The following is a 27,884-nucleotide window of genomic DNA, read 5'->3' as shown; positions in this document are numbered from 1 at the left end:
CTTAGAGCTACGGAGGAGTCCGAAATTTGAGCTATTGCACCCTTGAAATAGGACATGGTGCTCGGTCTGTGGATTGTTCAAAACACCAAGTTTTGCACTCAGAGAGAAAGCGTGCAAGTTAGCTTCCTGGTCTGTAACTATTATGACTTTAGGTTATAATGTATCTTTACACTACTAGCCTACATCATGTGCATGCACTGCAGATACTATATGACTATGATGCACTATATGGCCAAAAGTTTATAGACACATGACCATCACACCCATATGTGATTGCTGAATGTCACATTGCAGATTTAGTCCCTCTGTTGTTTGCTGTTATAATAAGCTCCACTCTTCTGGGAAGGTTTTCCACTAGATTTTGGAGCTTGGCTGTGGGGATTTGTGATCATTCAGCTACAAGAGCATTAGTGAGGTCAGGCACTGATGTTGGATGAGGAGGTCTGGGGTGCAGTCGCTGTTTCAGTTCATCCCAAAGGTGTTCAGTGGGATTGAGGTCAGAGATCTGTGCAGGACACTCGAGTTCTTCTACTCCAACCTTGGCAAACTTGTATGCATCCAACTTTGTGGCAACAGATTGGTAAAGGCCAACATATGTGTGTGAAGGTCAGGTGTCCACAAACTTTTGGTGAGTAAATGTGAGCAGGTGGTTACAAAAACAGACAAAAATATGAAGATTATTTTGAAGATAGAGTGATTCAGGCACTTGAGAGCAAATAAATCACTTGGACCTTGGAGTCGGTTTGAAATTCAGCTGGAGAGAGGAAGGGTGCAGGAGCTGAATGGGTTCCAGGTGTTGGGTTACATAACATAAGCCCCGCCTCCCCTGTCGCGTGCGCGCATTTTTCCGTGTTGCGCGTTCTGTGCCGCGTGCACGCGCATAACTCTGCCACACTGTTACCGCTCGCGAGCCAGCGCGTCTTTCTCCGCTTCTTTTCGCCTTCATATACGATGCCAAAGATGGAAAAAGGAAGACCGCCGGAAAGCAAGCGCAGCAGGAAGCCCGCTCATCCCGTCAAGAGAGAGGTCAGCCAAGAGATGAAGGTACGAGTGTGTTTGCGTCTCCTTTAGGTGGAGAGGGTCTGGGACGCTTCAGGTCGCCTTCATGACGCGCGGTTTCCAGATTGGTGCCTGCCTACAACTGCACATAACGCTTTGTGCGCGGGGAAAAACCTTTTCTTCTCCCACCCAGTCTCCTAATTTCCAGTTAGCTCAACATTGTGGTGAATGGTGTGGTGTTGATCACTCTGCAGTAATGGGTAGCCCGTCTGTCTGTTTATACACGAGTGGAGTGATGCGCAGCAGTTTGCCAGATGTGCGCCAGCGGTTGGCATTCGCCTAGAGTAGAGAATTAACATAGACATTGTACAGTGTGCATGCATGTTCGGCTGGCTTACCACGTATGAAAAGTTATATAGGTGTCTGATTCCACACTGGAGATTTTACTGTGTAACTTTGTCAAATATAAAGTGTTTGTGTGCTCCAATAGCTCATGGTTATTCTGTACTCTAGCTCGAATCAAGCTGTAAATAAGGTGTATTCAGATACACATCAAAAACCCCACCTGCAATATAATCTGGATACAGGTAAATACTGTAAGAGGTGATTTCTTACGCTGTCAACATCTGCTGTGTAATGTGTCTACCTGCATGTCTTTGCAGTCAGTTATAAAACCTTATATGAATTTTCAAACTGGAAATTTGCTGTATTTTGAAGTGGTGAATTATTAGGCATTGAATAATGTTTTGCACTACAATCCCCTTTTCTGTTTCTGCACTTATTGTTCTTGTCATTTTGTAAGTCTTGTACTGATACGGTACTGTACGTCTTGAGGATTTTGCTGTGTATCGTTTAAGCTTTCCAAGTGACTATTGTGTGACTTCCCATGGTTGCAAATTGTACAGAGAAATATCTGCGTGAGAGACATGAGCGGTTTTCATGTCTGTGTGGGAGGAAACCGGGCACAAGTCTCTTTGTGTGAGTGATTTTGGATCACTGCACATGATATCCATGGAGCCGGCGGGTGTAGGGTTGCGACTTAACTAATTTTAATCCAAACATGTGAAACCATACACGATCCTGATGTAAGCGCAGCCGGGGCTCAAGCGGGGGTCATGGTAGGTTTTGTTGCCTTTGGCCACAACTGCTTTGGATTTTGGGACGGGGCTTGCCTGCTCTCTCTCTCTCATTCTCACTAAGCAGATGTTTGTCTGAGCTGCACAGAAGAAATAAGAGCAACACTGGAGGGACTGAGAAAAAGAAGGAAAAAGAAGACCCACCTCCTACTAATGAGAAAACAGTAAAACAATATGCATGGATTTGGTGTGATCTCAGGGGAAGTAGAAACTGATGTGGTTTTTGATGTAATCAGGCTCCACAATGGTCAGACTGCACACCCAGTGCACTTGATTTATCTGTTTAAGCTCAAGAAACTGGTAAAAAATAAGATCCCTGCCCAGCTTCTATAAACACACACACACACACACACACACAAACATACAGTTGCAGTTTTATGGGCAGGCCTGTTTGAGGATTGAGTGACGGAGTAGTGGACGTAACGGATATGCCATTCTGCAAGAATCCCCCTGTTCTCATGCATACTGGCTGTTTTTGAGAGAAAGAGTGAAACACGAGAAGGGCTGAAGAGTCAGGTAACACAGAGAGTGAGAGAGAAGAAAGAGGGCGAGCAAGCAGAGAGTGAACCAGTGTTCTCCCGCGACTGTTTGTTTTGGTTGTGAGCGCTTAGGGAGAGATGAGTGAAGTGAGAGTTTTAAAAGCAACTAGAGGAGTGGAAAGGAAGGAAGAGGGGGAAAAGGGATGGAATTGGATCCTTTAGGGAAAATGGAGAAGATGAGAAGGAGAACAGGGGAACTGGAGGAGTGGGGGACATGAGGCGAAGAAGGTGGGGGATTTCTGGGAAGCCCACAAACCCAGCTGTGGTGTTCTGTGTCGTCCTCAGATTTCAACTAACTATGAATCAAATTACCCACCTCTGTAATCTCAAACAGAGAGAGCGAGTGAGGGAGCGAGAGGTCTCTTGAGTGTTTAGCCAGATTTTATGTCAGACCATTTAGAATAAAATAACAAAGACTGATTCAGAACTTTTTTTTTCTTGCGGCTGCATCATTTTTCAGTCAAATTTTGTGAGCCACAAATGGAGCATGGGATGGCGTATACATTTCACTAAATCTCCATACTATGGTCAGAGATTACCAATTACCAATTGTGTGTGTATGTGTGTGTGGGACAGAGCTTCGCAGAGAGCACAATGAATGAATTGCTGGGTTGGTACGGATATGATAAAGTTGACCTGCAAGACTCAGAGGCCGCTGACATCAGGAATCACAACGGCAGACTAAGACGCCACCAAGTATCTGTGCTTAAAGGTGAGAGCTCACACACATCTGTGTAAGTATATAGAGACATTATACCCTGACTCAAGCTCTGAAACCAGGGCTGTGATGGTCCATCATAACAGCTTTTGCTTTCTAAAGCCAAAATCAAGGCTGAAAAATACATGACTTTACTCATAATACAAGAATATTCCCACTGACTACAAAGACTACCAGTGAAGGTTTCAGTTTTATTCTTTACAAATGGTGGACATTTAGAAGCCATTTAGCATTTTGTATCAATTTGTATCAATAGGATTTGGTTCTTGCTTTCAGTTTTAGGAGTCCGTAACAAATCCTGCGCTACTTTCTGTGGCACATTTCTAAAGTATGTATGTATTTTATGTATTGAAGTGTATGTGTTATTTAGATGTCCTAATTACTGTATTGGTGCAGATACTGGTATACAGGAGGAAAACTATTCTTCATTATGAAAATGCAAGACTTTATACCTGAAAGGAAAATGTATAGAGGAACCTGAATGATTGACCATATTAGCAATATATACTGTATATAAAGAAGGACACTTTTGAAATTGGTCCATGGTAATGACTGTAGCTTGGGAATGACTGTAGCTAAAAAAAAAACATCTTCACTGCAAAAAAATTACATCTTAGCAAGGGGAAGTATCTTAATAACTCAAAATTTACCTAGGATTTCCTATTATAAGATAAGAATAAACTGAATTGAAGATTATTAAACATATTTCTGGACATTTTTACAAATTTTAAGCATTTATTTCTAGAAAGAAGCAATAGAATAAAAAAAATTTTTCCACTGATTTTTCTCCCTAATTTAGTCTTGGCCAATTCCCACCCACTACTCAAGGTCCCCCTAACATACAACCAGGAGGGAGGAGGCTATCACGTGCTTCTTCCAAGATACGTGAAGCCGCATCTTTTCAAACTGCTGCTCATGCTGCGTCACACATTCGAAAGGAAAGCGCTATCCACCCACTTCCACATGCATGAGCTTACAGATGCCCATGATTGATTAGTGTCACTGTGATTGATAAGGGAGAGATCGTATGCCATCTTTGCTACCCAGAGAGCATAGTCAGCTTTGCTCTTTTGGACTCCTGGCCACGGATGGCTGTGGCATCATCGGAATTTGAACTTGCGATGTCCGGATGATAGGACGAGTGCTTTTCTGTTGCACCACTCTGGAGCTCAGAATAAGGAAAATTTAAAGCTTGGAACTAGTAAAATATGTAGAAATAGGTTTAGTAAGCTTATATTTGGTTTATTCTAATCTTATTATTATTATTATACTAGATAAATTTGACTATGTTCAGTTTATGATACTTAGACCTGATTTTTTTTCTTTACATTGTGTTGTTTCAAATGAAGTTTAAGTCAAAACCAAAACATATAATTTATTAGTTCATCTTCAGTAACCACTTGATCCTGGTCAGGGTCCCGGTGGATCTGTAACCTATCCGAAGAACACTGGACAAGGGGCAGGAATGCACCCTAGAAGGGATACCAGTCCATTGCACAATGCACACACACACACACACACACACGTTCATTCACACCTAGGGATAATAAAAAGTCACGAGTACATCTGCTAGCAAAACCGATTAACATAATTTATCCAGTGCCATTGCTACTTTCTGCAGTATTGTTAAGGTCTACTGAAATCTTATTTCCAAGCATTGAGTGAGATCTAATTCTCTCTAATTCACTCTAGTATTATTAAACACGCTAGATAAATTTAACTAGGTGGGTTGTCAGTTGTCACCATTTATAAAAAACAAAACAAAATTTTTTTATTTACCCCCAGAGAATTCAGATCCAAAGCCTACTGTAATGGAGAGTAAGCTGACATCTGGCTCCTCTGCGTCGACTAAAAATGGAGTGAAAGATCCTACTGGCTTTCCCCTCTCTCCTTCATCATCCTCATTCTCAACCCACATGAAGGACCTGCACAGCACCCATGTCGTGGTGCCTCTCATCAAACCATCTGCAGGTGTGGTTACATGTTACACAAAAATGCATCACTATACACATATGTATAGTGCAACATGGATGGATTTGTAATCCACGCTTCTTTCTGTCTCTTTCCCTCTCTCAGTTGATGAGCAGCAGAATGTTCAGATTGTGTGTGTGTGGTGTCAGAAGGAGGGGCTTAAACGCTACTCTCTGGTCATGGGCTCTGAACTCAAGAGCTTCTGCAGCGAGAAGTGTTTTGCCATGTGCCGACGAGCCTACTTTAAACGCAACAAGGTCAGTGTCTGTCTGTGAAGGGTTTCAGTCAGCAAGAGCATTTCAAAGCTGTATCAGTAGCAACCTGACTTAATCTTGAAGATGAAATTTATCCATGAGGCATCATCATTTATGATGACAGCTGAGTAGTTGAAGTGCCAAGTCCACTTAATACTACTAGACAAAAAAAAAAAAAAAAAAAAAGGTTTCTGTTCTTTAGCCCTTGATTCAATATGCATGAAATGTAGCCTTTTTTAATATTCTCAGTGTTTTGATACACAAAGAGAGCACATTGGATGCTTTATGCTGTGTCCTAGCCCTTGAACTTGAACATGACACTAAGAGAGAATGGGAGAGTGTACATGATCCTCTTTTTTATATGTGGTATGACAACCTGAAGAACCATGGGTAGTACACACACACAATAAAATCCTCAATACACAACACTTTTAAAGAAAGTCTGCAAAACCTTGATCAGCAAACATCCAAAGTGTGTACGGTGTTCACACTGAAAGTAATTTGTATCATGATCTCAGGGAAGTGACATTCATTCAGGGAAGTGTGTGTGTGTGCACATACATGTGTGTGTATGGGTTTTGTGTTTGGATGTGCATACAACAGATGCTTGTTACACTTTAATGACTAGAGCATTGAAAAGATTCCACAGACATTACAAATGCTGACCTGCTTATATTTTTACAACCACTTTCTGTTAATTATCAAAGTCATGATGTGGTAAGAATGAGCAAGCCTCATATAAACATTTTTACCAGAATAGATTTGAGTAATCTGATCAAGCCCCAGACAACAAATGGAGTGCTGCATCTGCTTTGGATTCACATAGCAGAACTGGCTCTGTGTCTTTCTGTATAACAATCCAATACCAGAACTGATCAGCTCTAGGGATCTGCGCCAAAACAGATTCAAAAAAGACTATTGTTAAATCTGGTTCTGAGGTGGTGTAGGTCCAAATGTTATTTGGATTCGTGGCATAGACCTGGATTAGAGGCAGTACAAACAGCACCCCACAGCCACATACAGCATGATTATTCATGAAACCAAACAAATTGTCCAAAATGGTTTGGTTTAATAAATAATAATGTGACTGTTGTCAACAAAAAAAGTCATTTTAAATAGGCAAACAAAAAACATTTTTAAACCTTTTAAAACTAGGGTTATAAAGCAGAAAGTCTTCAGTGCAGCATTTTTTATGAGTGAAAAATGAAAACAAGATGCGACCCATGTGAATTCTGAGTCTACTGACTGACAGTGTTCAGTACCATTAACAGCTGCTTAACATTCTTGAATGCGACTGCCAGGACTACTTGATGACGGCCATGGTCATCTTCCATAAACATGCTTGCTGTCTAGGGCAGCTTCTTAATCCTTTCTGAATGTAAGGTCACCTTTGGTGAGTCATTTAATAAGGGGACATCAGCTTATCTTGTTGCAGTAGTTTAGAATGCCTGAGCCCCACCTGACAATTGCATAGACACACATATATTGGGCATATATGCAAAAATTCACCTTTAATCCATATCTACTCACTTGTATAAACAGACTTAATGCCTAATAAGCTGCAGAGCTGTCATAAATATGACACTCACTTTGGCATCCATACAATGTCAGTGATCAAAAAACAGGACTCATCATTCAGTATGTACTGGACAGATATCACTTCTTGCCTGTTTATGCTAAAAGATATATTTCCACAACAAAGCAAGCTGTAAAACAAAGTCACAGAAACAGAATAGTAGAGCTAACCTAGAGAGAGAGAGAGAGAGAGAGAGAAAGAAGGAGGTGGAAAATCAAGTCAGAGCCTGTTTCAGAGGAAGGAGTAAGGGCTGCCATGGGGAGAGTGGTGTCCTCTTGCAGCACATACTTTACCGCAACAGCATCAGGTTTCACACTCCATACACCAGCGAGACGGGGGAGAGCACCGGGTACAGTCAACACAGGATCAGCTTACTGCAATCTGGAGCAGTCACTACACACACTCACAGTAACACACAGTGGGTAGTCACCATCCACACATCTACCCAGAGAGCTTTTCACCAAGAATATTAAAATTCAAGAGCTCTGCATCCACTCACTCTCACCTATTCCATCTTTAATCATAACGGTTATTTAAATGCAGCTCGTGAGTTGATGTTTTACTTTTTTTTTTCAGGCTCAAAATGAAAATCGGCCTGGTGAACAGTCTTCTCCTCCTCCTGGTCAAACGGAGGAAACACCTCCTCAGCTCATGCTTAAGATGAACAGTAACACACGAGTAAGTGCTCATAAGCATTGCGGTTACTATATAATAAAAAAGTCTACTCACCAAACATGTTGCAATATTTACCAATTATACAGTATTCTGCAATTTTTAACATGCATCATAGAAAATGCAAAATGTCGTCATTTTTAGTGACAGTTTGCTACCCTGTGTCACTACCCTGCAGTTGCTGTCATCTTGAGCAGCGTTTGCATTCCTGAGTTAAAGGCTAGGGGGCATAAAGTTTAAGTAAATAAATTGCTTAATTCTGTATTCCATACAGAAGTTCTGTGAGTTTGAGAAAAAACTGTAAGTGCAAAACTAGCATAAGTAAAATGATTTTATACCTCCACCACTATGTGGTGGAGGCATTATGTTTTTGGGTTGTCCGTCCATCCATCCATCCATCCATCTGTCCGAGATTTATCATTGTAATTATGATATTGTAACCAGCAGGTGAACTGAGTACATTTTGGAACTGATCCAGGCAGGGTCAAGGTCATAACAAGGTCAAATGTCTGAAATAGTTCTCTTCAATAGCTTCCTACCTGTTTGAAGTATATTTTAAGGGTATTTGAGGCATTCGAGTAACAAGAAGGACTAAACTTGTTGGCAGCGGCCGCATCCCCACCCATACTGCTGGCATTGGGTTTTAGTTGTTTTCTTTTTCCAAATACAATATTTGGATAGTATGATGTGATTAAAAACTGTGATAAAATGTTATGCAATCATCATTATAATGTGATGATTTAAGGACACTTAAAGCTATGAGACAAATTTTGTTGGCATGAAACAACACTACAATTAAAGTTTGTTAATTTTCTTCTTTTATGTATGTAATCTAAGTATTTTTCATTTACATAATGAAATGATTAAAAATAAAAGTATTAACACTTCTTTTCTTAACTCTTCAGGTATGTGATTGGTGCAAACACGTGCGTCACACCAAGTACCTGGACTTAGGTGCAGGTGACGACAGACTGCAGTTCTGCAGTACCAAGTGCCTTAACCAGTATAAAATGGACATTTTCTACCGAGAGGCCCGGGCTGCACTCACAACATCTGGCTCTAGTCCGAGCCAACCAGAAAACGAGAATCGTCCAGCCGGAGAGAGTGAGACTCTGCTGACACCAGAATCATGGAACAACCCTTCAATGGAGGGAGACAGCAAAGAAACAGTGTCACCCAAAGTTTCGACGCCTGTGTCATCTTCCTCTTCATCGTCATCCTCAGTTAGAGCATCTGTCTTGGCTCTGCAGAAGGAAAGAGAGTGCCCTGCTTCTTCTCAGCTCCAGACTGGCACTCCAGTGCCGTCTACCCCTCCACCTCATGTTGTTGTAGAACAACCATGGGTGATACAGAAGCCCCCATCCTTTAACCGGGCACCTATCCATGCACAGCCCCGAAACCCAGGATCCAGCCCACACCAGAGACCCTCACACACATCTCCACAGGTACACACACCTTCCGTTCGCCCACTTCCCCCACCACAGCTCTTACACCCATATGCAGCGTCAATGATGCCCTGTGCACCCACCTACCCTCATCCCATTCCATCACTCATGCCAACTCTGGGTCTGCCATGTCCACAACCTACTGTCCTGGTGCCATATCCGATTGTAGTTCCTCTCCCTGTTCCTGTGCCAATTCCCATACCAATACCAGTGAACTCAGGGGCTTTGGGACATGCTGGGGTTATTCGTAACCACAAGGAGAAAGAGAAGACAGGAAGAGTTGCAGCTTCAGTCACTCCTGAAGATGTAGATAGAGAGCGGATGTCTGAAGATCAGGAGATTACTGATGGCATCTTAGTTGAGCACAAAGTAAAGACTGAGCAGTCTTCATCTCCAGACCCGTATTCTCCTGCTTTCTCATCACATTCTTTCCCAATCTTATCTGCTCATCCACTGGTCAGTCCTACCCCTCCATTGCCAGAAGATCAGAGACAAGAAGTTAGGGAGCGACAGGTGATACAGAGAGCAATGTGCAGAGTGAAGCAGGAAGGTGAAACAGAGTTCGACCTCAATAAGCAGACGGAGGTTGAACAAGAGAATGGATGGGGCAGGAATGGGGATGAAGATGACTTGATTGCACAGCAAATGTCTGCTAAATCTTACACAGGCACTTTAAAGCACACATCCAGTTCAGCCCCTGAAAATGCATCTTCCACAGTGGACTCGCCAAATGCACGAGCTTCAATCATTCTACAGAAAGCACTCAGCACAACATCAGTAGTCACTCCCACAGCGTCTATCCTGTTGAACAACACAGTTGCCACTTCCAATTCAGTTCACTCCGTTTATTCCTCAACATGCATAGCTACAGTTCAGTCAGACCCAGAACAAAGAACAAGCTCTGGCCAAAATTCATCCCCACTTCCTGAATCTGAGGATGTGAAAGAGAACGTCTCAGGAGGGCGGGAGCCTGGTTTAAACTGTTCCCTTCCAGCAGAGCAAACAGACTGCCAAACAGACCAATCAGAAGAGAGCAGGGGGGGAGCTGTAGACAGTGATGCTCTTGCAGCTGACGAACATGCTTACGCACGATCCATCCCGCCAAAATTACGAGAAAAGAATGCACACACGATCACTCTGACAACTGCACACACACTTTCTCACATGGTTACACACAGTTGGGACAAGAGCTCACACATGCATGTGCCCGCTTTCGAGCAAAGTGGTGTGCATACTGAAATAGAGCCGCCTTTGAAGAGGAGATGCCTGAGGATCAGAGACCAGAACAAATGAAGCACAGGTATTCATACACATATACAACTGCACAAATGTACACACTATATACAGACGCACTGTTAAGGCTCAAGCACAATGTGGTGTTAAATCTGCAGTCAGGTCTACCGTAAAGAAAAGGGGACAAATATCTGTTCACTGGCACATTTATTATAAACCATGTTTATAGTTATAGTAACATCACCGAATCACAAGGCTTTACAGCAAGATATCTAGCAAATTTTTTTGGCTTTGGTTCATAATGGTTCTGAGGGTAAATTTTCTCCTAAGTTTTCCAATATGGAGCAAAATATGGATTACTGTCTACCACATCTGATGAAATATCAGCATGTGCTCCTGAATGCTGCACAGTTAGCTACTTGGAATTAACACATTATGTTACTGAGCTAATTACACCTTGCATCCCCGCCCTAATTGCTAAGTGCCTAGTAAACTACATGTACGTTTCCTAAAAAGGTAATAAAAGCTTTAATGGATCAGCTACAACAATAGGAATTAGGTTACTTGTCTGTTAATAGTATCAATATTAGTTCCAATATTATTTTTGTTACTTCTATAATTTAAACTATAAAATTTGTTATTAATTCTGGAGATGAACTAAAGGCCAGAGGAAAATGTAGCTAGCAGGCAAAGCATACACTGCAGTGTTACTGTAAATTTGTCGCAGTTTGCTAACGTGTAAAAATGTAAGTCTTGTAACATTACCTATCCTTTTGTGAGTCTTCATGACCTTGTAAGTTTTTAAATGTTCAAAATAATAAGCAAGGAGTGACACACAAAATAGAAAATTAGGAGAAAAAGCTAACACAAGGACATTAACACAAGGATGCTAAGACTATAAGGTAATAAGCAGTGGTTGCTATGGATTATTTTTGCCTGTTTTTCCAAATATTTAGTTCTTTTGTCGTAGCTGAAGTAAGCTATGGACATATTTCTTTATAGAAGGAAGATTTTTTTTTGAATGTATAAATTGTAATGTGAGAATGTGATCAAGGTGCTTTTGTTTTGTCCCATTTATAATTGAAGGCAAGCCTTGTGTAGATGGAGAGAAAAGTGACAGTGAATATGAGCACAGTCAAATGTGTTATCGCTGCAGTACCTAGCTCCCGACCTCAAAAATGATTACGAGGGGATTGATAGAAAATGATTAATATAAATTCTTTACATGAACATTGCATACACAGTCATATGAAAAAGATGTTTGTTCTCTTAGTACAGAGACTGTGAAAATAAATTTCAAAATATACTATTCTAAACCAATGTGTTAAAAAAAAGGGATAAAAAAAAATTATGGTTAATGACTATACAGGAATATATTCTAAAATGAAATCAAGATGCCATTACAGCACAGGGTTGATGCGCACTGACTTGATTTTTACCACTGAAGGAAAGGGTTGGGAATGTGTTGGGAATAAAGGAAAATCAATTAAGGAATGTGTTGCCTTAATGCAGTACTGTAGAATCTGGCAACACTGATAATGGGTAAGAAAGTTTCTGTGAAGTTGAGCTCATGGAAGTATCCACAATGATTTCATGATTTATATTTAATCTGTCCTTGTTAGTCACACTCTCTTATTCACTCCTTCTTATTCACACACACACTCACACACACACACACACACACACACACACACAGACACATGCATGCACACACACACGCACACACTACTAAGTAAAACTACATGGTGCATGTGCTTGTCCCACATAATGACGCAGAACAGTTAAACAGTCCTTTTTATAGTTCTAAAGTTTCAGCAGTAGAGAAAAAAAATAACTGAAACGAAAGACACAACTGAAAATCCCTGAAACAAGCTTGTCTAATATAGTGTATATATGAGTGAATAAGAGACAGAAAAGAGAGAAATGGTGAAAGTGTGTGCGTGTGTGTGTGTGTGTGTGTGTGTGTGTGTGTGTAGCTCCAGATGTTGCTGTTGGAGGGCTTTTCTGTGCAAAGTACTCTCAGGTTACTGCAGAAATAAGGAGGTCGTATAGTGTGTGGTATAGTGTGTGGTATAGTGTGTACATGTATTTAGCCCTTTGTGAGGACCAAAAAAGGTCAGGTTTAGGGTTAGGTTTAGCAATAATTTGCTACAGTAGTTATTTCTCACATACTATGTGTGTGTTTGGGTCAATAGTTCAGTATAAGACCTTTGCTATAATGACCTTGTCACTGGGCAATAAACTCTCCCAGTTCTGATTTCTGAAGTGTTTATGTACATATATCTAGCCCTATGTAAGGCCCAAAAGGACCAAAAGTCCTCACAGTGAAAGGACTGTCCTCAGACTGTGTATTTACAGCAATAAAATACTGTGAAAGCATTTGAAAAAACACTAAGTATGACATTAATAACAATAATTATGTCAGTTGAAGGTCCTCACAACGATGGAAAAGCCATGCGTGAGAGAGAGAGAGAGAGAGAGAGAGATTGCATATGTAGGCCCTCTTGGCTATTCATGTTACATTCAGCTTTTGCACTATATGGTAATTAACATACATACAGTATATGAATTATGAATTATGAAATATGAATTATGTCTGGGTTTATATTCCATTCCTCAGTCATTTGTGTGGTGTTGTTATCCTGTTAAGGCCTGTGTGTTTGCAACAGTACCCTTTAAAATCATTCTTAGAGCTTATGCTTCCAAAGCTGTTACTTTATACTTTAATAACCTCTGCAGTAGGCCTGACCAATATACTGGGAATAATGTCAACTGGAATTGATAGTGGCGTATTATTTTTCCATGCTGCCATATCAGAATGTTCCACTTTGCAGTCCACTGACCTTGCAATAATTAAAATGAGAACAATTATACATATTTAACTGTAATCAGAATTGTCTTTCTGTTCACATGCTTCTGAGAGCTTTGCACCAGGCCCAGTCATTAACCTGACATGCTGGGATATTTTCATTCTGTTTCCCACATAACCCCAAATTCAGATGATTCCTCATCTATTTATTGTACTTGTATTATATTTGTTGTTGAACAAGAAATTGTCTTGTCTACTAAGATCACCAAGCTAATACTGATCTCTCACGCTCTCTCTCTCTCTCTCTCTCTCTCTCTGTCTGTACTGTTTCAGATCATTTGTGGAGTGAACTTCCTTTTTGTGTATCTGAAGTCAGACACAGAATGCAGGCCTTTCCCTTGGTGCTGGAACTGAACAGGGAAACGGAGATGAGTTGAACAAAAACCGTACTGACTGATAAATTACTGATGCATCCAGATGTTTGTGCTAACCACTGCTATGGGATATCTTCATACCTGGGGCCTAGGGTATGAATTCTCAGCACAGGCTTGCTGACAGCCATTTCCCCTCCAGTGGTGGTTTATACAGAAGTGAGAAGCAGTGGTGTGTGTGTTCCATATAGACACTTCAGGTGTATGTTTATGATTTTGGCCTACTGTCTACAAAAACAGGCACTGTTCCTATTTGCCAATCTGTAACGTTTATGTTCAACCTGCCTTCTCATACATACATGAATTTATGTACAGTATATGGAGTCCACAAATAATTGCACAATGATCATGAGTTTATTATATAGAAGGTCAGCTTTGATTTAAGATTATTTATACCTACATTAGATCAATCATAAAGCAATCACAGCCCTTTGCCTATGGCCCATAGACATCAGCTGTAAAGCTGAAATTCTACACTTTAACATCATGTAAAGCTGAAATTCTACACTTTAACATCATAACCGTTGTTTCATTTCATATCCAATGTGCCGCAGTACAGAGCCAAAAGACTGTGTCAAGCATTTACAGACTGCACTCTATTAATGGACACGTGCCACTTTCATTAATCTGCCATATTAATTTTGAGTATAGAATTTGTTTTATTTGAATAAAATGTTTACTTGTACATTATAGTAAGCATACTCTTTTTGGACAGTTTTTTACTTCTTTTTTTTAGTTTTTTCAGTTTTAGCATTTTTACAAAACAAAAATTAAAATATGTCACTACTGCACAATAAGGGATTAAATTAAATAAATAAAATAATAAGCAGTTGGTAAAAGAAAAAAGGATATACAGTTCTTGGCAACACTAGCTGTAGATATCTTTCCTACAGAGTTGGCAATAAATCCCTTTTTTTCAGTACAGCTCTACATTCTTTTTTTTTTTTTATCAAGTAAAAGGATATGAACAAGGAAAATTACCTCAGAGCAAATTAGATCACTTTTTTCTTCAGAATTTTCTCCTGATGGTGGTCATACATCTCTCCCCTATCATATTAACTACCGACCTGGGAGGGTGATTTACAAACACGTGCCTTCCTACAAAGAAGAGATTGGGTCAAAATGAGTTGCTCTGCTCCCACTTTCACTCTTTGTAGTTGTGAGTATGATTTTTATGGTCTCTAAGAGCCTTTTGAGGGAGCCTTCTGAGTAATCTGATTCCCAATCTTGGTCCCAAATGCTCTCTTACAGTGAAATCTGAGCAGTTCTAAGAATTTTTATGTTGTATTTGAGTTCTTAAATCGCTGTAGACTTCAGCAACAGGGAGGAGCCTTTTCTACTTTGAGGAACTGTGGTTAATATGTGAACATGAAAACCTCTGTAGATACAAACTCTTTAGACATATTCTTCTACTTTAAATCATGTGTCAGAATTTTTTTCTGTGCGTGTGTGTTTATTCAGTTTAAATTAATCAATTAATGATATTTGACAGGTTAGATTCTTGCCTTCTTGTTTTTGGTATAAATGCCTTTGTTGTGTAAATCTTTGTAAATTTTATAAATCTTCCCCATTGGACAACTTCCCCATCGTTTCCTACTACCAAAAGTAGTGCAACATGTTTGGGAAAGAGAAGGCTAATTGCTCAATCTGCATAATTTATAAAAATGTCTGTCATTGTCTCTGCAACAACTACAAAAAAAAAACTGCATCAACATCACAAACTGTGTTCCTGCCCTTCTTCATAAAGGTTAAGTGTTAATCTACCAAGTGTCTATCATTCAAGTGATATCTGCACAACACATCTACATGATGACAATGATTATATTCAAAACAGCGGGGAGTTAATTGAAGTTCGTACTGTGGTAGATCTTCTGGGAAAAAAACAACAGGTGTAATGCGTCTGTTTAATGAGTAAACAGCTACAACAGGGGTGTCAGACTCCAGCGCTGAGGAGATAAAAGGACTGACCAATATCTCCTGGATAAGTAAACCTGCACTGCCACCTAGAGCAAGAAGACTTGCAAAGGGAACGCTGATGTGGATCCACCAAAATTAAGTTAATCAGTGTATTATTTGATAAACATATGTAGATCAGCAAATTTTGAAGCATTTTAATCATTTATCACCTTAAACAAGGGCATGCAACTTAGCTGAAGTTTTGAGCAAGGTTGTCTTTGTGATTTTTGTTTATACCCACACATTTACTCCTTGTTCTTAAGACGTAAAGAAGCACAGTGCAAAAAAAAAAAAACATAAGCTAGTGAAAATCTATTAAGGAGGAGAGGGAGCTTATCTCTATACAAAAATGTGTAAAAATATGTAAACACAATGTGCGAGAAAGTGTAAAGACACCAGATAAAATGTGCCATGAGGTACTACTACTACTACTACTATTATCATTATTATTATTATTATTATTATTATTATACTGTATGACAGAGTTTTCTTTTCAGACACAAAATAATTTAACTCACATCTACCACACCGCTACATCATCAGCAAACAATGACCTTTCTGTACCAACATCCATCCCAGAAAGGATTTATAATTATGCTAAATAAAACTGGACTGCAGATATTGTTGAGATCCATATACAGCAGGGGTCTCCAATTTTTACTGTAGGTAAGACTGAATCTTGTGATCTACAGTATAAATGTTAGGAAATTACATTCAAACTCTACCATGTATGGTCCAAATACAAAGAAAGTCCTTGGTGGTGCAACTACTTTGAAATTTGCTTTGATATATTCACTGTTCTCACTGAAATTATGTCGACTTGATTGCTATCATTTTCTCCACATGTTTACATAAGTTGCAGTGAGTGAACTTGTTGCCACAGAATCTTTTAATAAGTCTCAATTCTCTGGCAAATGTTAGCTAGTTACCAAAGTGAAGATTCCTCTGTGTCTATATTTTATTTATGAAACACGACAGCGTATGCTGTTATAAGAACATTACACATGACCAGGTGATGGCATCACCACCCAGAAGTAGATTAAGTGTTTTATTTCTCTTATACCATTACATTATAACAGATATAAACAGTCGTTTCCTCACCAGCCTTTATTTATTCTCTGTCTTGACGTTAATAAGACAAATTTAAAAAACACAGTTTGTCATGTTCCTGAGAAACTGTAAAGTGCAAAGTCATCTGTCCTGAAAGTTTGATGTGACTGAAAACTTACTGAATGTGAGAAATCCCAGAGGTGTTCAGTGGGGTTGAGGTCAGGGCTCTGTGCAGGACACTTGAGCTCTTCTACTCCAACCCTGGCACACCATGTCTTCATAGAGCTCACTTTGTGCACGATGCAGTGTCATGCTGGAACACGTTTGGGCCCCTTCGTTTCAGTGAATTGTGGTGTGTCATTCGGGTTTATTCATATGACAATTCTAAACTTGCATAAAGAGATTCAAGCTTCAGTGAAGGGAAATTGTAAAACTTGAACTGAAAAGACATTCTATACAATTGTGTTTGCCAACTTTGTGCACAGGGGCATTTGGGTCTCTTAATTCCAGTGAAGGGAAATTGTAAAGCTACAGCATACAATGACATCCTGTACAATTGTGTGCTTATGGCAACAGTTTGGGGAAGAAGCACATATGGGTGTGATAGGTGTCCACATACTTTTGGCCATGTAGTGTATGCTTATGGTAATAGCCGGGTTTCCATCCAAGTTGTTTCAATAATACATATTAGAAATGATTTGCCAAATTCTGTTTTGCCTAGAATTGGCCTACTGATTTATAAAGTGTTAAATAATTGATCTAAAGAGGGATTTCATTGTCCAAAACAGACAGAATAAAAGTGAATGTTTCATTTTCAGACTGAACTGCAACTTGTATCTTTTTGTTTGTGTTTGTTTGTTTACATTTCCTTTCTTAGTTTTTTCCCTTGTACTGCTGATTGCAAATGTTTCCTTAATTGCAATTAGTCACTGGTCCTCTTTTATCTGCTGGTATGTATGTGCGTTTTAGAAAATCATGAAAGCCTGGTAAACATATTAACTCGGAGGAAACGGGTACCGTCAGTGTACTTTGCCGTTACCCCGCTTCAGGTCCCGCCCCCTGTGACGAACGCGGAAGTGAGAGCTGGGCTCTTTGGCTAAATCTGTTCGCCGTGATTCGTGAGTCGTGTTGCCACAGACAACCAGCTAGCAACAGCGCATGCGCGGACAGAACACGCATCAACTACGCACCCAGGGACGCATAACGCAACAAACAAACGCCTCTTTTGAGGATTGTGAGTAAAATAGATTTTGCTTAAGCGTCTATCATTATGTCGATAAATGTGAAAATCAAGCGATTGCTGTAGTACTTGCTAAAGTTGTGATATCCTCATATTTAGCAGGAGTATTACAGGTGCTAACGCTAGGCATGGCTAAGTTACTAACACTATGGAGTTCAGATTAGTGCATCAATCTGCAGTCACATCACAAGTCTTATAGTGTACAATCCTTTATCTAAATGTATCTAAATTATAGCTGCTGAAGTGTGCAAACCCTTTTTGAATTATTGTTGGCTAATATGACACTTACAACATTATATTAAAGGTGCAATGTTTGATTTTTTTATTCCTTACTTGTACAGATAACCTGGAAGATGTGCAGAACATCATGTAAAAAACAATGATTAAGCTGTGGCCTTAGCAAAAGTGTATTAAGTCGCTGAGAAAACCCATTTGCAAAACTGATATCCGGTCCGGAAAGCTTGTTTGTGTTTGCATGCGAATCCTCTCAGGTATGTTATAGACGCTACTCTTCGGGCCGCTGTAGATCCTGGGGGCGGAGCCTCGCGAATATGGGCGGGGATTATTCAGATATTACCCACCTCAGTGTCAGAGACTGATGCTGCATTTCTGGTGGCTATTAAGTAGTGATTTGCAAGTTGTCCCATCATCTCTCAGGGTACAAGGAAGGCATGCATCCAGACTCTTCTCTGTTCTGGCACCTAGAGGGTGTGATGTGAACTTTCCCAAGATGTCCAAACAGCTGAGTCACTGGCAGTCTTCAGACGCCATCTAAAGATTTACCTCTTCCTAAAGTACTTAAATTAGCGCTTTAAAAAAAATCATATTGTCTGAATGCTTGTTGCTATATTACCTCCCCAGCAGAGTTTTTGGACTGATGGTATTCTTAGTTTGTGATCTAGCGAACCAGTATCAGAATGTATTTATTGATAGAAACTTCAAAGCACTTTTGTAAGTCGCTCTGGATAAGGGCATCTGCCAGATGCCATAAATGTAAATGTAAGTTGTAAGATCCCACCTTGGTACATTGGGAAAAAGTGGGGGAAAAAAAAAGCACAGCAACAACAGTGGACAATAGCGCATATCTTAGCAACAAGCTAGCCTGCTAATGTTAGTTATACGAGTGATAATTCTAACATTGATGATCTTCTCACAATGGCGTTTAATATGGTCAATGTTATAGATTTAACCAAGTGCTGTGTCTGTATATTAACTGATCTAAAAGTTAATATTGCTATAAACTAATGTAAAAGTAGAGAAAGGGAACTTTACTCTGTTCTCAGTGTGAGCAGTCTTGAAAAAAAGACTTATCTTACCTAATGCACCTTTAAGTTACAGTTTACTATCTCTGTATTGTTACTGTTGTACTAACAGTGAGTGATAACATTAACTAGATAACTGACTAACCAACCCCTACTACTACTGTGATCACCTAGATAACACATTGGACAGAGATACAATGATTTAATATCTTTTTAAGTAATATTACAGAAAGCACACTGTATGTGTTATATCATCACAAATAAGCAACAATTTAAATATCTATAATTAATCTATAATAAACATATCTATATTATAAATATCTATAATTAAACACACAGCACTGTATATACAGTATAAAGTATATTTTTAATTGTGTTAGGGAAATAAAATGTAAACTTTGAAGTGACATTCTTTTCCAGTTATTAATATCCGTGTCTTTATTGCATTTCCAGGGAAGAGCAGAGTTGGATCAAATAACACTTTATGATAGGAGCAAATAATACTGTATTGTAGGCGTGTTCAGACAGCTTTGTAAAAGTCATTTCTTGCAAAATGTTTAGGGACACTTGGCACCGGTTGTAGGAAATCTGTGATGGATTTGATGTCAAGAATTTAATGAACTAGTTTGTCCAACTCTGGAAAGGTTTTGGAAGAAAATATCATAATGTTTTTCCTGATATTCAGGTAGCGCATTCATTTAGTCTTTCATCATCACCTGAGGACTGTAAGAGCTTGGATTTCAACTATTTCAGGAAAATCTTTTCATGATATATTTGGCCACACCAAGTGTTACGGTTCAGTGTCTATTTAAGCTTTTATCATTATATTACTGGGATGTAAAATACAGCTGGGTTAAGGACAGTCCACCATCCAAAAACTGCACAGGAACAGTCTACAGTGAGTAATTTTATACCTTCCAGGTGATCTTGGATCAGATAAAAAAAAGCCAATGAGTGTAGCTACAAGATGTGTGTGTGTGTGTGTGTGTGTGTGTAGAGATATACAGAGAGAAAGTACATACCTTATAATGACGACGCTGTAGCCTTATTGTTTTATCAGAGCTTTATTTAGCTGTACAACATGCTGTTTATGTAATTATTTTTTATTGTTATGTATTTTATGCTGTGATATAGGCCCAGCATGGTGTTATGTCACTACAGTTTTTAGTGAATAAAACCTTATCTTTAACTTTTTTAATCTGTGAAATCTTGTTTAAGACAAATACGTTATTCTGAAGTTTATGTTAACATGTCAACAGGAAACAGTCTGTTGATGATCTCAGTCTCAGTGTTTGTTCATAAATAACAGATCCCGTTGCAAATCCAGTTGGTCAGAGTTTGTTTTCTGTCAGCATGACCCAAGTATCCTAAGGCTTGATTTCTAAAGTTTGAAAGATGCAGAATTTTGAATAAATGACTAAAGAATGCTTAAGTTTTTTTTACTTGAATCGAACTCGGTAACATCTGATAGAAAATGAGCTTTTTATAGTTTGCCAGCAACAAGTAACTTCTATTGATAGAGTTGAATCTACTAACACCTTAAAGAGCCGTCAACAGATCCAGACTTACATCTTTACTCTCGCACCTTCGTACCTTTTTCTATTAGTATCACTATAGTAACTAACTAATTCATGATACTCAAAAGTGTAAAGCATTATTACAGTTTTGATGGTGGGACGCTGGCACAGTGGGTAGTGTTGCTGCCTCACAGCTCCAGAGCCCCCAGTGTGGTTCTAAGTTAGTTACTGTTTGAATTTTGTTCTATCTGAAGGGTCTTATGGTCACTAGGTCATATGGCACACTCGCTAAAAGACATCCACATGACTCACTGGACTCCTGTGGTTATCCGGTGTTGTTACATTACATACGTGACTAGGACTATCCTCCTTTCTAGTGCTATAAAGTGTGGTTTCCATGAATGTGCTTGACTTGAAAAGGGGCACTGACCTTGAATCATTTTGTGTGTGTGTGTGTGTGTGTTTACAGAAAACTGATCTCTACTTTAAGAAGATGACTTACTCTAAGCTTTACTGAGGACTACAAACAGCTCAGTTTAAGAAATTTGCTCAGATAGAACTAGCTAAAAGTTAAATAAAAGTGGTTCTTGGAAGTGAACTTTGAGAGTGAGCCTCTAGTGTAGAATTCCTGAGCAGGGTTTGTGTCCAAAATGATTGTACATTAAACACTTTGATTAGGATTTTTTTTTTATTCACTGTACTTGAGGGATCTTCATCTCTTTGTGCCATGAATGACTAATATAATGATTTTTAGCCTAGAGTGCTTGTTCTGCTGATAAATCCTGCCATGTCTTCTCTCTCCAGCTGGGGAATGGCGGTGAATGTGTACTCCACATCTATGACCGTTGAGAACCTGAGCAGACATGACATGCTCGCTTGGGTCAACGATTCTCTGCAGCTCAGCTACACTAAAATAGAGCAGCTCTGCTCAGGTAGGTGAAACCTGCAGTCACTACATTTAGACCTCAGAAAAATAAATAAATAAATAAATAAATAAAACCTACCCCTGAAAGTTTATTTCTTTATTTATTTCTTTATTTCTTCAAGCCATGTATTAAGCCGGAGAACTAGATTTTCTGAAAGACATGTTCCTTTTTAAATAAAATAGTACTTGTAGACAAGCCCAAGTATTTTGTTGCCTTTCATAAAGTCTGTACTTGACTGCTGACCTTTTGGCCCATATGGAAATGGCTTGTGTTTCAGGTGCAGCATATTGCCAGTTTATGGACATGCTGTTCCCCGGGTGTATTCTTCTGAAGAAAGTGAAGTTCCAGGCCAAACTGGAGCATGAGTACATCCACAACTTCAAAGTGCTCCAAGCAGCCTTCAAGAGAATGAATGTAGACAAGGTGAGCACCTTCCACCACAATCCAAAAAAAAAAAATGCAGCACCTGAACTTCACCTAACTTCTTTGCAGCTACTAGAATTGTGTGAAGAACTTTTTGATTGCCAAAAAGGGAAGCGCGTAAAAATAAAAGCACCTGATACGCCACTATAAAAAGCCTGGTAGTCCAGGGGCTCTTGGGAAGATTGATTCCTCTTTGTACCAGGATGTGGTTGCCTCTGCCAGGATGTCAAAGCTTGTCTGTAGACAGAATTTTATTTTATTATTATTATTTTATTTTTTTATTATAGCCTACTTCTGAGATATGAATAGAACATCAACTAATGTTGTATCCTATTACGTCTAATCCTGTCCAATGCAAAATGGCTAGCTTATATGATATGTGGCATCACCTGCAGTAATATAAAAAGAGGAAAGGATTTCTCTCCATCTCTCTCCAGTTTGAAACACTTGGACATCGACAAGATGAAACACAAAATAATTTACATGCACTTTTACATGCTTTTACATGATGCTTTGGTTACTCATTGAAATAAGATGAAGGTTTCATATAAGGCTTTAATTATTTGACAGGCACTGTTTAAATATGGGGTGTAGTATGTCAAATAAATGCGAAAGTCAGACAGCTTGTGAACCTACTAGTGATTGTAGATTTATCTTGAAAATATTTTGTCTGTTTATTGACTGTTGTGAATTTTTCAGTCTCATGATGGCCTGCCATAATGTTATTTATGTACGTCTTGTTGAAGATCATCCCAGTTGAAAAGCTGGTGAAAGGAAGGTTCCAGGATAACTTCGAGTTTGTTCAGTGGTTTAAGAAATTCTTCGACGCAAACTACGACGGGAAAGAGTACGACCCTCAAGCAGCACGACAAGGCCAGGACGTCACGCCTACACCCAACCCAGGTGAGATCATAAATACACAAATCTAACATGGGGTTTCTTGCACATGCTTACAATTAACCTGGCAGTAAAAACATTTAAAGCAAGTTCAAAAACGTTTAATAGATTTATACTTGAGTGGTTATATACTGTTGCTTGTAAAGGCGGTTCAGTTTTACCCCTCCTAATCGCCAGGCGTGGTAAGAACCACTTCACACAGCACATATCAAAGTCATGAAGTGATATATGATGTGGGGGTTTTTTTAATTAAAAAACTCTAATACACAACCACCTTTCCCATTCTTCTTCTCACTTTGTTTACATCAGACAGTGTGAATTAATTGTTCATATAGATCTATCCATTTAGCAGCTTGTGACTATGGTCCAAGTTACAGTTATAGCTCCTATAGCCTCTTATCATCCTATCACCTCTTCTGCTGCAGTGAGTGTATTTTTTTGTGTTACGTTGCAACTGCTTCTAGTGAACATGTAGTGAATATGTAACTCAGTGGTGCCCACTAGCTTTAAATTATCTTTCTCTAGTCTTATTATCCATTTCTCGCCATGCTGGTCCATAGTTATCTCTACAAGCTTGCTCTGTATTAATGCTCAGTAGCAGTCAGCAGTCACCTCTAAACATATCCTGTTAGTCCTAAGGTGTGTCGGTTTGTCATAACATTGTGGCATGTATTATCCAGGTGATTTTCACCACCCCTGGTGGTTAGGTGCAGTGAAATACAACACTAGATATGCATACAATAGCTGTAGTTCTATGAACCCTTGTCATTTGGAACCACCACCGGCCCAATGAGAAGATTCCAGAGAAAGGCAGTGGTGACTTTGTTGAAGGTCTGGGCATCTGTGTGCACAGGCACGCAAAGGTATCTGGGTGATTCTCACCACCCGTGCTGCAAGCCAGGGTTCATAGAACCAGAGTTTTATGTATTTTTATATTTTCGACACACTTGTTTGTTGTTTCTTGATGGACTATTTATTGACTAATAATGCTTGATTGGTATAGGCCCCCAGAGGACATCACCTACAGTACCCAAAAACATGCCAACACCCCAGCGGCCGATCAGCTCTGCCCCAACAAATGTAAAACGAAGCGCACCTGTGTTACGGAACGGAGGAAGCGAGGCAGAACTTATGGAACTCAACCAGCAGGTGCACAGGCAACTCTCCCTAGCCCACACCTTCCCAAAAAGGACATGCTGGGTTATTAATACAAAGATGCTTTATTATAGATTTGTTTGAGTGATACATAATAAGCTGTTACTGCTGATGCAAAGGAGCTGCCATGCACTTCACTCACAAACAACAACATGGCGCCGATTAATAAAACAGTACTTTCTGTTAAATTTCCTAATATTTATAAATTAGGGTCCTACGTAGATTAATGTTCCACAAGATCATCTGGATAAAGCTTGAAAACTGCATACATAAATGTGATTCCAAGCACACAGTATGATGCTGGGGGGAACCTGGTACTTTCTTCACGAGTTTACAGTTTCAGAGAGTCAACAGTTATAAGTACGGAACTACATACAAAAAAAACATGCAAAATTTCAATCGGAAAATGGCCACAGAAACCACACATCATTCAAGGTCTTTGTCACATCAAATGAAAAAATGAAAATTTTCAGCATAGTGCACAAAATGTACAGAAAGCATTTTTTTCTGGATTTATTCACTTAGGTTTACTTCAAACACTTATTTTTATTTTTTTTTAGTCTGATTCTGCCATATTGATGACTGTAAACTATTAACATGTCAGTTAAAAGTGTTTATCTGAGTTAGAAAAACTATATCATATCACTAAATCCTTGTACAAGTATATGCCTTAATTATCAGTTAGTGGAATTTTTAGCATCTTAAAATCACAATAAGACTAGGAAATGTGGTTTTCCTGACTGAATTTCCCTCCACATGTAGCTGATGGACCTGAAGGTGACAGTAGATGGCCTGGAGAAGGAGAGAGACTTTTACTTTGGCAAACTGCGTGATATCGAGCTCATCTGCCAGGAGCATGAGAGTGAAAACAACCCAGTTCTTGCAAAGATTGTCGACATCCTCTATGCTACTGAGGTAATGAGGTACACTATACGACATAACAGACATGTTCAGTCCTGACAGGAATTGGTGATTTATTTCAGTAGATTTGAATTTTGCAGTTATTTGGCAGATATTTTTATCCAAAGGAAAAAAAATGAGAGCCAGAATACAAGTTAAGATGTTAAAGGAGTTGACAGTGATACAAGTGCCATACATGTAAGCATCCATCTGTTGGTTAGAAACTGGTGTAAGATGTAGGAGTAATGAAGTGAACCCCAACTAAAGACAGCAGTTGGAGCAAGTGCTCAGGGTTGCCACACACACACACACACACACACACACACTCTCACTCAGAAGGATGGGAGGCCGTGCTATAAATACCCAGGGGAGATCGTTCTGAATTTCTGACTGCAGCGTTTGCCTCTTTTCAGGATGGTTTTGCTCCTCCAGAGGATGATAAAATTGATGAACACCCACAAGACCAGGACGAGTACTAAACTCTACAAACGTATGCATCCGTACATCCTTTAACTTTGTTCTCCCACTCCACTTCTTATCCGTCTGTTCCTTCTCTGCCCTCATTCATTCTTCACTCTGACCTTCATTTTATCTTTTGATGAGCTTGATTTCTTTCTTTTTTATTTACTCACTCTGAGTACTACTCTTTTTGGCCCGTTCCTTTCTAAAGAACCAGCAGCTGATTTACATCACCGCCTTTAACATGTGGTTGTGGTGTATTGATGGAGTGGCTAACATAGTTTTTGCGAATGTCATTGGTTTTAAATACCATTTGTTCTTAATGGTAGAGTTAAATTTTCATCCTCGCTATACCATTGGCCATGCATTTACTTTTGAGTCTAAAATGATATTCACTAATGGTAACACTAATGCCATGACTTATTAACATGTACACCAAAACATTTATTATAACATGTCTGAAACCTTTAAGTCAGAATGCTAGGAGAACATAAGAATTTCTTATTTGCATATTGTGTACTAATGCAAACAGTTTTAATAGACAGCAGAATATAAACCAAACCACAGCTTCATCAGACTATGAAATAGATGTATAAAGTGCAAGCACATGCACACACACAACATAACCTTCCTCTGCACTACTACTGTATCTGGCTGTTGTAAAGCATTTCATAAATATCTGCTGAGATTTTTTTAAAAGCCTGCTTCATCTGATAGCAAAATGTCCACATGGTTTGCATTTTGCTTTTGTGATTTAAATTCTTTTGGCTTTTTGGGAAGGTGTTTCTACTATATAGGAACTAATTTAAGTGTTTTTAAAAAAGAATAACTAGTGATCAGAGAGACCCTGTGAATTTTACAGTTGTGTGAACAAACCTGGATTCCAGCTGCATTTCTTCTCATGCCTTCCCGAAAGAAATGGGTTTAGCATTGCAACATGTGAGCGCTCACACTACTAAAGCAAGATGAGTGCATATAGGATTAAAACAGGATGCGGATAAATCCAAATAAATGTATCTTGGTAGCCTGGAAAAATCAAAGCTATGTTCTCTCTGATTATTGAGATAGAATTTAGTGTGTGCACTTTGCAGCTGTAAGAATTTGAGATATATTTATTTATTAAAGATGACTATAAAATGAGATGCTAAAATAGTTCATAACAACTTGAGTTTCATTTTTAAAACAATTAATATTAGAGTAAAAACATGCTGAGTTTTTAGCTACTATGTCAGTGTTGTGTTTTATTTTTCATGTTTCACATGCATTAATGCCATAAAGGTTGATTTTGATTGACAGGATCTGTCTGTAACTCATTAATTTTGTCCCTCGTTTATTTGGAGTTTTACTATGTAAAATAAAGTGTATTCTGGCAATGAAAAAGTGTTTTGTCTTTTCGTTTAAGCACAGTTTATGTCTCTCCAACATAAATGTCTGGCATCCTATATCCTATCCTATGTTTTCAGATTAATATAGTTGATTTTGAACCTTAACAACCCAAACAATCAGCTAAATTGTGATCTTTGGGTTCTTCTTTGACCACCTCTGGGAGATTTTTGATTGATATGTTAGACAGCCCTTTCCAGCACCATCATCAAAACACCAATTGAGGAAATATCTTTTGAAAGAATGGTCCTTCCAGTACATTTCCAGAGACCTGTATGATGTCAAAGCTCATTAAAGCTGTTCTGGTGGCTAGTGGTGGGCCAAACCATTTATTTATTTATTTATTTATCATTTTTTTGTTGGTTTTTCCTTTAGTTTGTCACCTGTCAATATGTGTAAGTTTACCTGATTAAATAGGTAATGGGTGTAGGTACAAGGTACATGTACCAAATAAAGTCCCACTGAGTGACAGCAGTTCCAACTGCAAGGCAAATCACAGCTTTATATTAATGTGCTCATTGTGATCTGTTTCTCTAGTAACAGCGAATTCACAGAGGGTTGTAAATAAACATATCGTTTAACAAAATACAGTCGTTGATATTGTCAATCTTTCTGTAAGGAGTCTCCAGTGCAAGCGTTTTCTAACCGTCGCAGATAAGCTGTTCCTCCACAGGAAAGTCTTCAGGAGAGAAGATGTTGCCCTTTGTGGTTTTCCTGTAATATTTTTCTCTTATTAACGTCAACAGAGAGTGAGGGAAATACTGTTCACATCTCTGCTGTAAAGTATTGATAACACAGTCGATATATGGTCTGTCTGAATACTTGATTCTGATTGGCTGGAAGGTGTGCGTTCAAACCATTGAATACACAGGTAGTTCCAGTCAGTTTAATCACTGTTGTAAATGAATGTGTTGCCTACAAACATAGAGTTGC

The 27,884-nt window shown here is 39.0% G+C and overlaps 2 protein-coding genes across 3 annotated transcripts; both read left to right on the top strand.

Annotated features, from left to right (window-relative positions):
- Positions 1–642: 642 nt before the first annotated feature.
- Positions 643–16,794, top strand: sobpb (sine oculis binding protein homolog (Drosophila) b). Its single transcript, XM_026922693.3, has 7 exons — positions 643–1,044; positions 3,251–3,386; positions 5,178–5,363; positions 5,469–5,620; positions 7,770–7,871; positions 8,771–10,610; positions 13,686–16,794. Exons 1-6 carry the CDS (start codon positions 952–954, stop codon positions 10,601–10,603), a joined length of 2,502 nt encoding a protein of 833 aa, XP_026778494.3. The 5' UTR covers positions 643–951; the 3' UTR covers positions 10,604–10,610; positions 13,686–16,794.
- A 1,090-nt stretch (positions 16,795–17,884) lies between these two features.
- Positions 17,885–26,948, top strand: mapre3b (microtubule-associated protein, RP/EB family, member 3b). 2 transcript variants are annotated; one of them, XM_026923844.3, is made up of 7 exons: positions 17,885–18,023; positions 21,613–21,740; positions 22,012–22,157; positions 22,904–23,060; positions 24,058–24,203; positions 24,972–25,124; positions 25,523–26,948. In XM_026923844.3, the coding sequence occupies exons 2-7, from the start codon at positions 21,620–21,622 to the stop codon at positions 25,586–25,588; spliced, it is 789 nt and encodes a 262-aa protein (XP_026779645.1). In that variant the 5' UTR covers positions 17,885–18,023; positions 21,613–21,619; the 3' UTR covers positions 25,589–26,948. The 2 variants fall into 2 exon arrangements, with proteins under 2 accessions (XP_026779645.1, XP_053097740.1); XM_053241765.1 differs by lacking the exon at positions 17,885–18,023 and adding an exon at positions 19,895–20,189.
- Positions 26,949–27,884: the final 936 nt, after the last annotated feature.

This window comes from Pangasianodon hypophthalmus, chromosome 18, assembly GCF_027358585.1.
Source record: "Pangasianodon hypophthalmus isolate fPanHyp1 chromosome 18, fPanHyp1.pri, whole genome shotgun sequence".
Lineage (NCBI taxonomy): Eukaryota > Metazoa > Chordata > Actinopteri > Siluriformes > Pangasiidae > Pangasianodon > Pangasianodon hypophthalmus.
Note: the sequence above shows the minus strand (reverse complement) of the source record. Positions and strands in the feature narration are given on the sequence as shown.